We start from the raw sequence: 13353 nt of genomic DNA, 5'->3' as shown, positions 1-13353 counted from the left end.
GCAGGCATGGTAGCTCATGCCTATGATTCCAGCACCAAGGAAGTTAAAACAGGAAAATTACCATGAGGTTTAGGCCAGCTTGTGCTATTGAGAGAGCTCTTATTTTAAGAATGAAAAAAGGCAATTAGGTGTGATGGTGCTGAGTGCCTTTAATCCCAGAACTCCTTAGAGCTGGAGAGAAAACAATGTTAAAAGCACTGTTCTGGCAGATGACCTTAGTTTGTTTATCAGCACCCATGTTGAGTGGCTCACAAGCACCTGTAACTTCAGCTCCAGAGGGATTTGACACCTCTGGATGATGGCTTCATCTATGGGCTCCTGAAGTCACATGCACATATACATAATTAAATTTTCTAAACAAAAGCAATCTACAGATTCAACTCAATGCCCATCAAAATCCCAGCAAAATTCTTCAAAGACCTTGAAATAATGGTTCTCAACTTCATTTGGAAAAGCAAAAAACCCAGGATAGCCAAAACAATCCTGGACAATAAAAAAACTTCTGGAGGCATCACAATCCCTGACTTCAAACTCTACTACAGAGCTATAGTACTGAAAACAGCCTGGTACTGGTATAAGAACAGACAGGAAGACCAATGGAACTGAATACAAGACCTGGATATCAATCCACACATCTTCGAACACCTGATCTTTGATAAAACAAAAAATATCAAATGGAAAAAAGAAAGCATATTTAACAAGTGGTGCTGGCATAACTGGATATCACCATGTAGATGACTGAAAATAGACCCATATCTATCACCATGCACAAAACTCAAGTCCAAATGCATCAAAGACCTCAACATAAAGCCAGCCACACTGCACCTTATAGAAGAGAAAGTGGAAAGTACACACTTGAACGCATGGCACAGGGAACCACTTCCTAAATAGAACCCCAGCAGCACAGACACTGAAACAATTAATAAATTGGACCTCCTGAAACTGAAAGCTTCTGTAAAGCAAAGGACACAGTCAACAAGACAAAACGACTGCCTACAGAATGGGAAAAGATCTTCACTAACCCCACAACAGACAGAGAGGGCTGATATACAAAATATACAAAGAATTCAAGAAATTGGACATCAAAAGATCACATAATCCAATAAAAAAAAATGGAGTACAGACCTAAACAGAGAACTCTCAACAGAGGAATCTAAAATGGCTGAAAGACACTTAAGGAAATGTTCAACATCCTTAGTCATCAGAGAAATGCAAATCAAAACAACTCTGAGATTCCATCTTACACCTGTAAGAATGGCCAAAATCAAAATCACTGATGACAACTTATGCTGGAGAGGTTGTGGGGAAAAGAAATTGATTTCTGCATTGCTGGTGGGAATGCAAGCTGGTACAGCCCCTTTGGATGTCAGTGTGGTGATTTCTCAGAAAATTAGGAAACAACCTTCCCCAAGACCCAGTAATACCACTTTTGGGTGTATATCCAAAGGATGCTCAATTGTGCCACAAGGACATGTGCTCAACTATGTTCATAGCAGCATTGTTTGTCATAGCCAGAACCTGGAAACAACCTAAATGATGCCCCTCGATCAAAGAATGGATAAGGAAAATGTGGTACATTTACACAATGGAGTACTACACAGCAGAAAAAGTAACATCTTGAATTTTGTAGAAAAATGGATGGAGCTCGAAAACATTATTTTGAGTGAAGTAACCCAGACACAGAAAGACAATTATCACATGTACTCACTCATAGGTGGTTTTTAAACATAAAGTAAAGAAAACCAGCCTATAAACCACAATTCCAGAGAACTTAGACAACAATGTGGACACTAAGAGATACTTACATAGATATAATCTACATGGGAAGTAGAAAGTATAAAAAGACAAGATCTCCTGAGTAAATTGGGAGCATGGGGACCTCGGGGGAGGATTAAAGGGGGGAGGGGAACAGAGAAAAATGTAGATCTCAATAAATAAATAAATTTTCTAAAAAGCCAGGTGGCTGGTTTGAGATAGGTCTCACTATCTAGCTTGACTATCCTGGAACTCTATGTAAACTAAGGGGGCCTCAAACTCATAGAGATCTACCTGTTTCTGCCTCTGCCTCCCCAGTGCTGAGACAAAAGATATGAAGCACCCACCACACTTGGTTTAAAATGCCAATTCTTGTTAATTTACCAAACATGTCAAAAGATATGTACCACCACACTTGGCTTAAAAATGCCAGTTCTTGTCAATTTACCAAGCATGTAACACTTCATTATGTTCTTTTATATCTGTTAAAAAGTAAGGGTCGGGAGCCTGGTAGTGGTGGCACACGCTTTTAATCCTGGCACTCGGGAGGTAGAGGCAGGTGGACCTTTGTGAGTTCGAGGCCAGCCTGGTCTACAGGAGCTAGTTCCAGGACAGGATCCAAAGCTACAGAGAAACACTGTCTTGAAAAAACAAAACAAAACAAAAAGGTCGGAGAGATGGCTCAGTGGTTAAGAGCACTGGTTGCTCTTCCAGAGGTCCTGAGTTCAATTCCCAGCAACCACATGGCGGCTCACAACCATCTGTAATGCGATTTGGTGCCCTCTTCTAGCCTGCAAGCATACATGCAGGCAGAATACTGTATACTAAATAAATAAAATCTAAAAAAAAAAAGCACCTGCACATTAAAAAAAAAAAGAAACTAAGAAATAAAATGCAGATTCTAGTAAGTACTAAACATAAAAGAAATTCTATGCTGTAAGAACTTAATAGGGGGCTAGAGAGGATGCCTCAGCAGTTAAGAGGCATCTGTTATTCCAGAGGTCCTGAGGTCAGTTCCCAGCAATCACAGGGTGGCTCAGAACCATCTGTAATGAAATCTGGTGCCCAATTCTGGCCTGCAGGCATACATGCCAGCAGAACACCATTTTCTTAATAAATAAATTAATTTAAAAAATAACTTAATAGGAAGCTCTGACCCGGGGGAAGACACTTCATAGGGCTGGAGAGGAGAGAAAGCTTGCTTAGTAATGTGTGGGGAAGTGGAGGAAGACCTGAGTGAATGTACAGAAACAGGCAAATCCTGAATGAATATATATTCTCGACATGCCAAGGACCCAATGCCTCAGATCCATGGAAGAAGGCAAAGCTCCTCCCCACTCTCCGCTAAGGCTCAGAGGGATGATAAAGTCTTCCTCTGGTCAAGTTTCAATGTTGCAAAAACTAAAAAACTCAGTTCCTTACTCCAAATTTTACAGTACTGAGACTGCTCCCCCTATAGACATCTCCTTCTAAGACTGGTTAACTCATCCTGTTCTGTACATAATAAAGGTGCTAAGGTTCTGGGTTGCTGCGTAGTTGGTGCCACTCCATCACAGCCCACTGGACTACAGTTGTTCTGTACAAGTGTCTGTCCTTTCTTTATTACCTGGTAGTTCCAGTCAGGGTTCCAAGACCCAAGGCATACTGGTATTATTGGTGGTCAACAGTACTTGCTGCTCCTTTAGCAGACCTGAGTTCATTTCCCAATATAGCTCATAAGCACCTTTAATCCAGCACTATGGAATCTAATACCTACCCTTTCCTGACCTCTGAAAGCACACACTCCCATGCATACACACACGAATAAATAATATTAAAATAAATCTTAAAAATAATATGTTGGGGGCTAGAGTGATGGCTCAGCAGTTAGGAGCACTGGCTGTAGGGACCAGAGAGATGGCTCAGAGGTTAAGAGCACTGGCTGTTCTTCTATAGGTCCTGAGTTAAATTCCCAGAAACCACATGGTGGCTCACAACCAACTATGAGTTCTGGTGCCTTCTTCTGGTGCCCAGGTAGAACACTGTATACATAGTAAATAAATACATCTAAAAAGAAAAAAAAAAAGCTTAGCTGGGCTTGGTGGCACACCCCTTTAATCCAGCAGAGGCAGAGGCAGGCAGATCGACGACAGCCTGGCTCACAAAGTGAGTTCCAGGACAGCCAGGCTGTTACACAGAGAAACCTTGTCTTGAAAAACCCATAAATAAATAATAAACGAATAAATAGATTAACAAATAAATAAATAAATAAAATGCTTACGGGGAATAGTGATATACACTTTTAATCCCTACGCTGGGGAGGCAGAGGCAGGTGGATCTCTGCAACTTCAAGGCCAGTCTGGTCTACATAGTAAGTTCCATGACAGCCATAACTATGTAGTAAGGTTTTGTCTTGGAAAAAAAAAATAATTAAAATAAAATAGTAGTAAAATGAAATGCTTTCCAGAGAAAAAGTTGATTAAGCATAAAGGATAATCCCACAGCAGTTTATATACAAATTCAAATAGTCTTTGTATAATTAGGAGAATTCTTGCAGGTAGGAGAAGTGTTTAAGGATTAAATTACTGCTAAACTGACATTGTTTTCTCCTTAAAAGTACAAAGGAAAGATCTTGGTAGACGAGCATTCAGTTCTACAAGACCAAAAGACTGCCAAATTAATGTCTTCAGGATGTCTTCTACTTCAGTCATGCCTGCTGCCACCCAGGGAAACCATTTCCCAGTATCAAGGAACCAGGGTAAACCAAACTAATTATTACAGCAAACTGGAGAACATATAACAGAGCAAAAGTAACTCAATGGTTCAAGGAACATAAACAGTCTCTATCTTTCTCTAATGACCAGAAATGAAGCAAAAAGACATAACAAATTATTATTCCTTGGCACTTCCCTTCCTTTTGACTCTTTCCTAACCACCCCTCTTGATAATTATAGCACTGCCACCAGTATTTTACTCCAGAACAGATTAAATTGTGTTACATTCTTGTTTGTTCTTGGTATACTCAGTTAACCAAGTCAGTAATATGAGAGTTTCAATGATATAATGGTACCACACTATGTATATGCCATGAAAAAGAATCATGCTTGGCTGCAAAACATACTACACAGATAAAACTGAACTTCCCATCTTATATTCAGTTAGATATCATGAGTCACAGAAAAAATGAGGATCCAAGAGGTTTCCTTCAATATACAATTACTGAAAATTGACTTTAGAGAATAAAATTGGGCCTAGTGTTAGTGGCACACACTTTTAAACCCAGCACTTAGGAGATAGAGGCAGACAGATCTCTGTGAGATCAAGGCCAGTCTGGTCTACAATGTGAGTTCCAGGATAGCCAGGGCTACACAGAGAAACCCTGTCTCAGAAAACAAACAAACAAAAGTTAAAAAAGTGTGCCCTATCTTAATGAATGTACTACACTATAAGATACAAAGTCACATCTACACCTCCTTTACATTCATTCTCAAAACATCTAATAAATGAAAAGCCTATGGTTTCTCTAAGTATTTTTCTAATCATTCCCTTTAATTCTCCCATCAGCTCTCAATAATCCCATACCAACTTACTACTTGAATCACCAGTGTACTAACTGGTCACAAATCCATTCCTGCACTCTCCCTGGGTTTGTCTAAGGATAGCAATTCCAATCCTTTCTGCAATTCAGTCACAGATATTGTAATTTAAACATACTACCACTCTGTTGAGTCTCTGTCTTCCCAGCACATTCATAATATTTTGTCAATATTCTAACTTCTTCACTTACATAGATACTGACCTTTTTAGTTAGTGTTTTAATTGCTTGAGAGGTCTCTCAAAAAGTCAAATCCTGCGAGGTGGCGATAGTGCACACCTTTAATTTCACCACTCAGGAGGCAGAGGCAGGCGGATCTCTGTGAGTTCAAGACCAATCTGGTCTACAGAGTGAGTTCCTTGACAGGCTCCAAAGCTACAGAGAAACCCCCGTCTCAAAAAACAAACAAGCAAGCACATAACCAATCAAACAAACAAAAAACATAAAAAAGTATCACCAACAAAGCTGAACAACTTAGTAGACCTTAACTAGACTGTCAACTTTGAATCTTAGCTCTGTCCCTTCTTAGCTAGATAACTAACCCAGGACAAATTACTTAAGGCATTATGCTTGTTTCCAAATATATAAAGGGAATCATAGAATCCACCTTTGCTGGGCAATCATGGTGCACACCTTCAATGTGTAGGAGGGTTGGGGAGGGTGCAGGCAGGTCTTTTTAGTTTGAGGCCAGCCTGATCTACAGAGCAACAACACAGAGAAATCCTATCTTTTGTTTGTTTTTTTCAAGACAAGTTTTCTCTGTTTAAAGGGCCTGGCTGTCCCGGAACTTGCTTTGTAGACCAGGCTGTCCTCAAACTCAGAGATGAGGACACCTTCCTCTGTCTCCCGAAAGCTGGAATTAAAGGCATGCGCTACCACTGTCCGGCTGGAGAAATCCTGTCTTAAAAAACAAAAAACCAACCAAACAAAAATTCACCTTAAAGGTTGCTGAAAAACAAACTAGCAAATGGTTTTGCATCACTTAAAGACAGAGATACACTCTTTTTTTTTTTTTTTTTTTTTTTTTTAAACTTTATTTAACTTTATTTCATGCACATTGGTATAACGATGTCAGATTCTCTTGAACTGGAGCTACAGACAGCTGTGAGCTGCCATGTGGGTGCTGGGAATTGAACCCGGGTCCTCTGGAGGAGCAGTTAGTGCTCTTAACCACTGAGCCATCTCTCCAGCCCCCGAGATACACTCTTAAAACTGAATTATACTGCAAATGCACCCTTATAACATCATAGAGCATACTTACACACATAGTATATCTGTCCTCAATGTCATTATGACACATCACTGTAATCATTAACTGTATTGTATGAGACTAATAACAAAGATGCCTGTACATGGTCAACACAGACACATTCTGTTTTCAAGTGTTAGTGGATCATGGCTGGTTGAATTAGGAATTTTAAGGACCAATTGCACATTCAACTTATGTGTGTTATTATCCAGTAACAATGAGCTATTTTTCCTATCACAGTGTGATACTTCTTTTATCTTTATCTATAACTCTTTAAGGACAAGAAAAAAATAGAATCAGTATTTTCATTTTTTTAACATTTATTTATTGTGTGTATATAGCATGTAGTATGTAGCGTGTGCAGGTAAGAGCCCTTGCAGATCTTAAAAGTGCATCAGACCACCTGGAACTAGAGTTACAAGCAATTTTGAGGCATCATGGCGGTGGGGGTTGACTAGGAATTGAACCTTCATGTAAGTCTTAAAACTCACTTTAAAATATAGTATATCTTACTTAAGACCCAGGTATAGTGTATGCAATCCAATACATGATGGAGGGAGAAGCAGGATCACTAGAAACTTGATGCCAGCCTTATTTGCATAGAAAACCCTATTTTTTTTTAAGACAAATGCTTAAAAAAAAAGTGTGTGTGTGCGCGCGCACATTAATTTTTAAAAGTTACATTATAAGGGCCTGGAGAGATGGCTCAGTTGGTAAAGTGTTTGCCCTGCAATCATGAGGACCTCAGTTTGATCTTCTGCAGTCTGGTAAAAGCTGAGTGAACATGGTGAATCATGCCTATAATTCCAGCAATCAGAGGTGGAAGCAGAAGGATCAGTTCAAGGTCATCCTCAGATAATGAGGTCTCTGTGAGACCCTATCTTCAAAAACAAAACAAAACAAAGGCACAAACATGAAAGCTGGCCAATCGGTTTAGCCTAAATATCTTTTCTAAAAAATACAGTGAGAGTAGTAAAGGAAGACATAACATCTGGCCTCCATACTAACACTCCATACTAACACTCCAGGTGAGCACAACAGCACAAATATGGGCATGGGCACAGACAAAATAGACAAAGTGAAGTGATCAAGGCCTCCACATGCAAACATACACATATACACAAGGACAAATGTACACATATACAAAAATACAACATATTATTTTACACGACACTGTGCAATAGCTCATTAACTAAGAAGAAATATGCTAGTAAGGGTGGCATGACACAGGAAGAAATTACCTTACATAAGTTAAAAAAAAAAAACAGGACAAAAGTCTCACAGAATCTCTAGATATCCTTACTTCAAGACTTCTCTACTTTGTTAAAAATGTGAGATGTTTTGTTTGCTGAAAAGGCTTTTCCTTTAAACACCAGACTTTAAAATCCTTTTTAGGTAGCTATCAAACAGTTCAACAATTCTATAAACTTGAAAAGTTAATTCCAGAGGATAGAGAGATGGCTCAGCAGTTAAGACCACTTGCTCTTGAAGGAGACCTAAGGTTAGTAATCCTGCACCCACACAATGGCTCACAAAAGTCTGTATTCCAATTCCAAGGGATCTGGCCTCTGTGGCATTTGTATGCATGTGGTAACAATACATACATACATGTAGGTAGACATATACATAAAACAAATCTTTAAATTTATTTTAACTATATGTATTTGTATTTATAAATAAATATTTGATTGGGTGTGGTGGCACACGCCATTAATCCCAGTACTTGGGAGGCAGAGACAGGTAGATCCCTGAGTTCGAGGCCAGCCTGGCCTATAGAGTTGTACCGGACAGCCAGGGCTACACAGAGAAATCCCGTCAGGAAACAAACAAAACAAAAAAACAAACAAAAAAAGATTTTATTTATATATTACACAAATATTTATTTATATAGGTATCTAGATATATATAAGAGAGACAATTTTTTTTCTCTGTATAGCCCTGGCCATCCTGGAACTCACTCTTGTAGACCAAGGCTGGACTCTAACTCAGAGATCCACCTCTCTCTGCCTCACAAGTGCTGGGATTAAAGGTGTGTGCCACCACCACCCAGAATAAAATCTTATAAATGGATATGGATTCAGGGATATAAAATAAATCCCTGCAATACAGCTGACCAGAATATATGCATGTCAGATATACTTGCTGATACATGTCAAAGCATTAAAAATTAGATAGTTTATGTGTTTTGTATGTCTGTGCATGTGTGTGCTTGGTACCCAGGTGGTCAGAAGAGGGTATCAGATCCTCTGGAACCGGAATTAGTTACTTGTGAGCCTCCATGTGGTTCTGGGAACTAAACCAGGTCCTCTGCAAGAGCAGCAGAGTGCTCTTTAGAGTGCTCTTAACCACTGAGCCATCTCTCTAGCCTTCCATACCAAATCTTTTTTTTTTTTTTAACAAGCACATTAAAAGAAAAAGAAAAAAGAAAGCAGGCAAGGTAGTTCACACTTGAAATACCAGCATTCATGAGGTTGAGGCAGGAGGACTGCCACAAATTCCAGGCTACCATAGGCTATAGTGTGAGAAAGTATCTCAAAAAAGCAAACAAAAGAAACCTGTAGCCTTTTCTCTAAGAGTGAAGATCACCAGAAAATGGATTAGGGAACTATTTACTTACTTTTCTTCCAAACAGTCTAAACACAGAACCCAATAAAATCACATAAGTTCTTCAGTAATATTCTAAGCCTTTGAGTTCACCAGATCTCACATACAATTTTGTGGCTCTCCTACCCCACTCTACAAACTCAAATTCAAGTGTTTAAAATAACTGCACGGGGAATAATGCTAACAAAGGTCTCCATGACTAAGGAGAGACAACAACTCCTAGACTGCAGCAGAGAGATCCTGAGAGGGAAGCAGACTAAAAACACCCAAATGCACATACAAGCTAATCCCTCCAAACTACAAGAGTTCTTTCAGTAACATGTTTCATAAATTCCTTCCAAAATATGACACAGAACTTAAGCAGCATCCAGTATTGCCCTCAATCCATCATCTCAATAATCCTCCAAACTCACCAAACTGTTAACTTATTAAAACAACCAGTTAACTTATCCCCCAAAAATCCATAGCTTATTAATGCCCTAGCTCAAAACTTAAAATTTTAAATAGTCAAATAATGCTAATTTATTGAATAAAACTATCCTTCCTTGGTTTTTCCCAAAATTTACATTCTAATATAATGTATTCAATTAGATTTACAACAGTATTGCTAAGTTAAGAATCTTAGTCCGGTTGCAATCCACAAAAACCTTTCATTTGCAGTTTGCAATGATTTCTATAAAAGTTTAGGCTGTAATTCCATTTCAAAACAGGATGAATTAAGGATCTAACTATTTGACAAAAAAAAAAAAACAACAGTAGGATATTATTATACCTTCACCCCTCCTCTGGTACATGGAAAAGCCATTTAAATAATTACTTTCAAAAAAAAGGGAGTTGAAAATACTAACCAATCTCTGGCTGTACCGAATCCTTTCTTCTTCAGGTTCCATCTCTTACTCTTCTGATGAAAGTACTGTGAAGAAACCACTCTGGGACTGCCTTCCTCTTCCTCCTTAGGAACCAAATTGCAAAGGAAATGAACAGATATAAGTTGAAAGTTAAGAATCCTTTCACGAATTTGGAGCCTTTACCCACATGGGCAAATGGTGTCACATCTTGTCAACACTAATCACATCACAACCATAGAACCCGGTCACATCGTTTGTTTCTGCCCATAGGATTGCAGTTAGCAAAACTTCCCGGCAACTTTAGCAATAAATAGGTTAGACAGATTAGAAAGACAGACAGGCAGACAGAGGAAAAGCCTCAGGACTTACTCCCCCCACTCCCAATTTTTTTTGAAATGGGGTCTCTCTACATAGCCTGGCTGTCTTAGAACTCACTATGTAAATCAGGCTGGCCTCAAACTCAAACGAGATCCGACTGCCTCTGCTTTCCGAGGGCTGGGATCAAAGGCGCGCGTACCACCAAACCCAGCAAGAACTTTTATTTCTAGAGCCTGAATGACCAGTTGGAAGTACGCGCAAAAATAATCCAGATGCTAAACACAAATGAGTTCTTAAACAAGTAATGAAAAACTATCAGCAAAAAGATTACTTTCATCAAAAAGAGGGCAAGAAAAAACAGTTTTTACAGAAAGACTCCAAACCAATGCCCCATAGCCTTCTAGTAAGACTGCGCACAGTTGTTGCCTTCCCAGAACTACCCTCCACAACACAAGGTGTACAACTCGGAAACAAATTTGAGAGTTGCAATACGGAGGCAAAAACACCATCTGATCCAGATGGGTAAATAATAAATGAAACGACTATTGAATAAAGACAGATTGGCTCGTCAATCAATCCATAACACCAAGAAAGGATTTTGATTTTTCTAGATATTCTTTTTGCTGGATAATGGCTTCCATTGGGAATGCAAATGTTTTTCTCTCTTGTAAATATATTACGGCCACGTTAACGGAATCCTTTCAGGGGACCTGATGACATAGTTTGAGAGAGCAGTCCGTGGCACTGCCCTCCTCTGCGGGCCATAGCCTGACCCCGCCAGGGCTGTACAGGAAAGCGGCAAACCTCGACTGCTCCCCCAGGGAAAAGGCGTTTCTATGGTTCACCCCTTGCAACTAAATAAAAACTTTACATCAAGTCTTTAGATCAGACAGGGAACCAAACTTCCCAGGGCGGGGGAGGGGGAGGGGAAATCTCACCGGGGATTTTGTTCTTGAGTTCTTGTCCAAGAGAGAAGATTCCAAAAACAGAAAAAAATTAAATCCCTAACGTCGTCTTCGGTTTTTCTGTGTATTAACCCAGTATCCAGACACGGGTCAGAGCGACCCGGAAAAGAGGAAACAGTTACTGAATCAAGCCTCCTCTTCGGGCTTTACAGACTAGGAGTCCGAGGCGTTAGGAGAGCAAGACACTCAGCGACTCCCCCGGGCCGGCAGTCAGCAGCCCCAGCCCGAGACCTGGGCACCCGGCCGCGAGGAGCACCCTCCTCTCGGTACCCTCGGCAGAGCGCAGACGCTTCCGAAGCCCAGGAGCCACGGCCGATCAGCTGAGATCCACCCGGCCGACGCTCCCCGCGCCGCCCGGCCCCCCGGAACGCGGGCCCCGGCCCCGGGGGGCGGAGGGGGCGGGAGGAGCGAAGCGCTCTGACTGGGGGCCCCCGGCTGCCTTTGCGTCGTCCCCTAAGCCGGGGCTCCGCGCTGCGGGACGATCCCCCCCACCCCCCGGCTACTCCCCAGTCGCAGAGGAGGGACTCCGGGGGATGGGCCCCCTGTCGTTGCCCTTCCACCAGAGGAGCCCCCTGCCCGGGAGAGGAACAGCCGCGACAGGCCCGGGAGCTGGAAAGGTGCTCCGCGACCCGCCGCTACCGCCGCTGCTGCTGGGGAGGGGTGTTGTTTCCCTCACACAGGAGGATCCGCTGAAGCAGCCGCCGCCATTTTGAACCCGTCAGATTCTCACATACACACAGCTCCTCCGGGCTCACTGCGCAGGCGCCGTCTCCTCACCACCCCCCACCCCCGTCGTCTCTCCACCCCCACCTCCTTCAAGCCTCCCTGCGCTCCTTACCGCTCTCCCGGGCACACGTGAACGCGCACGCGTCACTCCCCTCGAACGCGGACACGCCGCCGGCGCGCGCACGCGCGGAAGCGTCGGCCTCGAATCGCCCGCGCCCCGCGACGCCGACGCGGTTCCCCGCCCTCCCCACCTCGCGTCAGCCCGCAAGCCCTCTGGCCGGCCTACCGCCCCCGTTCCCTGCCCGCCTCCTTCCAGGGCACCGGCGCGGCGGGAGGCCTGCGCCTGCGCGCAAGCTGCGAGCCTCCTCCGCGGGCTCCTTCCCCCACGCCGCACTCTCGACACACACACACGCACACACATGCACACACGCGCGGGCACACACGCACACACACAACTTCGCCTGTGACCCCGCCCACCGCCGGCCAGCTCCGCCAGTCGCCCTCCCCCACTGCTCTAGGCAGGGCTGTGACCCCCGACCCCCACAAAACACAACGTCCCCCCACACGCAGTAGGGAAGCATCTCCCCTTCCCCTACTGGCATCTCTGCCCTAGGCGCCCAGACAGCCAGACGACCTAGGGCCAGGCGGCCTGTGCCAGGGCAGCCGTTGGCCGCCTCAGCGCGGGGTCCCCCGGGGTCATGCCATGGGAATGGGCCAGAGCCGGGTGCCGCGCTCGGGCCTGCTCAGCCCGAGGGGGCGCAGAGAGGCCGCGTCTTCCCGCCGGGCGCTCTCGCGCGCGCGCCGGCCGGTGGACCGAGGCCCACCTGCTCGCCATCCCGGAGTAGGCCCCAGCACCCCCGCTGCAGGGCCTGGCCGCCGTTAGCACGGGGGGTTCCTCTGTGCAGCGACCCGGTTCCGCCTCACTCACTCCTTGCCGCTCCGAAGGGGCAGGAAACGGGAGTAGTAGCATGTCTGTCCTAGGCTCGGCTCCCTCAGGGGAGCTCCAGACGCTTGACAAGGGCGTCCACAGGTGCTGTGCGCGACAGTGGGATCCACGACGGCTCGGGGGCGGCGGCGGCCAGCGCACCCACCGCGGGCCACAGGCACCCGGGGTGGTGGCCCAGGAAGCCCCTGCTGTTGGCCACGCTCAGGTTTCCGTCGCGCCGGTGCCCTCGGCGGCCCGGGTGGGACGTGACCCCGCCCCCGGCGAGTCGGGGCGCCCCCCACTGAGAGGGGCGCGGGCCGCCCCTAACCCCAGGGCCGTGGCGTGTAAGGGAGGCCCAGCCGGGAAAATGTCTCCGGTCTGTGTGCGCA

The 13353-nt window shown here is 44.2% G+C and overlaps 1 protein-coding gene across 2 annotated transcripts in view; it reads right to left on the bottom strand.

Moving 5' to 3' along the window:
• Positions 1 to 12044, bottom strand: part of Kdm2a (lysine demethylase 2A) — a 74324-nt gene extending 62280 nt beyond the window's left edge. The window contains exons 1-2 of one of the 2 annotated variants that reach the window (XM_041660800.1): positions 11287 to 12044; positions 10031 to 10134 (exon numbers count right to left, since the gene is read on the bottom strand). In XM_041660800.1, the coding sequence (XP_041516734.1) occupies positions 10031 to 10072 (42 nt within the window). In that variant the 5' untranslated portion in view covers positions 10073 to 10134; positions 11287 to 12044. Of the gene's footprint in view, positions 1 to 10030; positions 10135 to 11286 lie in introns of those variants that run through there. The other variant, XM_041660801.1, reaches the window with a different exon arrangement.
• Positions 12045 to 13353: the final 1309 nt, after the last annotated feature.

Source organism: Microtus oregoni, unplaced genomic scaffold (genome assembly GCF_018167655.1).
Source record: "Microtus oregoni isolate MIOR12 unplaced genomic scaffold, Mior012 000012F_ref0000307, whole genome shotgun sequence".
Lineage (NCBI taxonomy): Eukaryota > Metazoa > Chordata > Mammalia > Rodentia > Cricetidae > Microtus > Microtus oregoni.
Note: the sequence above shows the minus strand (reverse complement) of the source record. Positions and strands in the feature narration are given on the sequence as shown.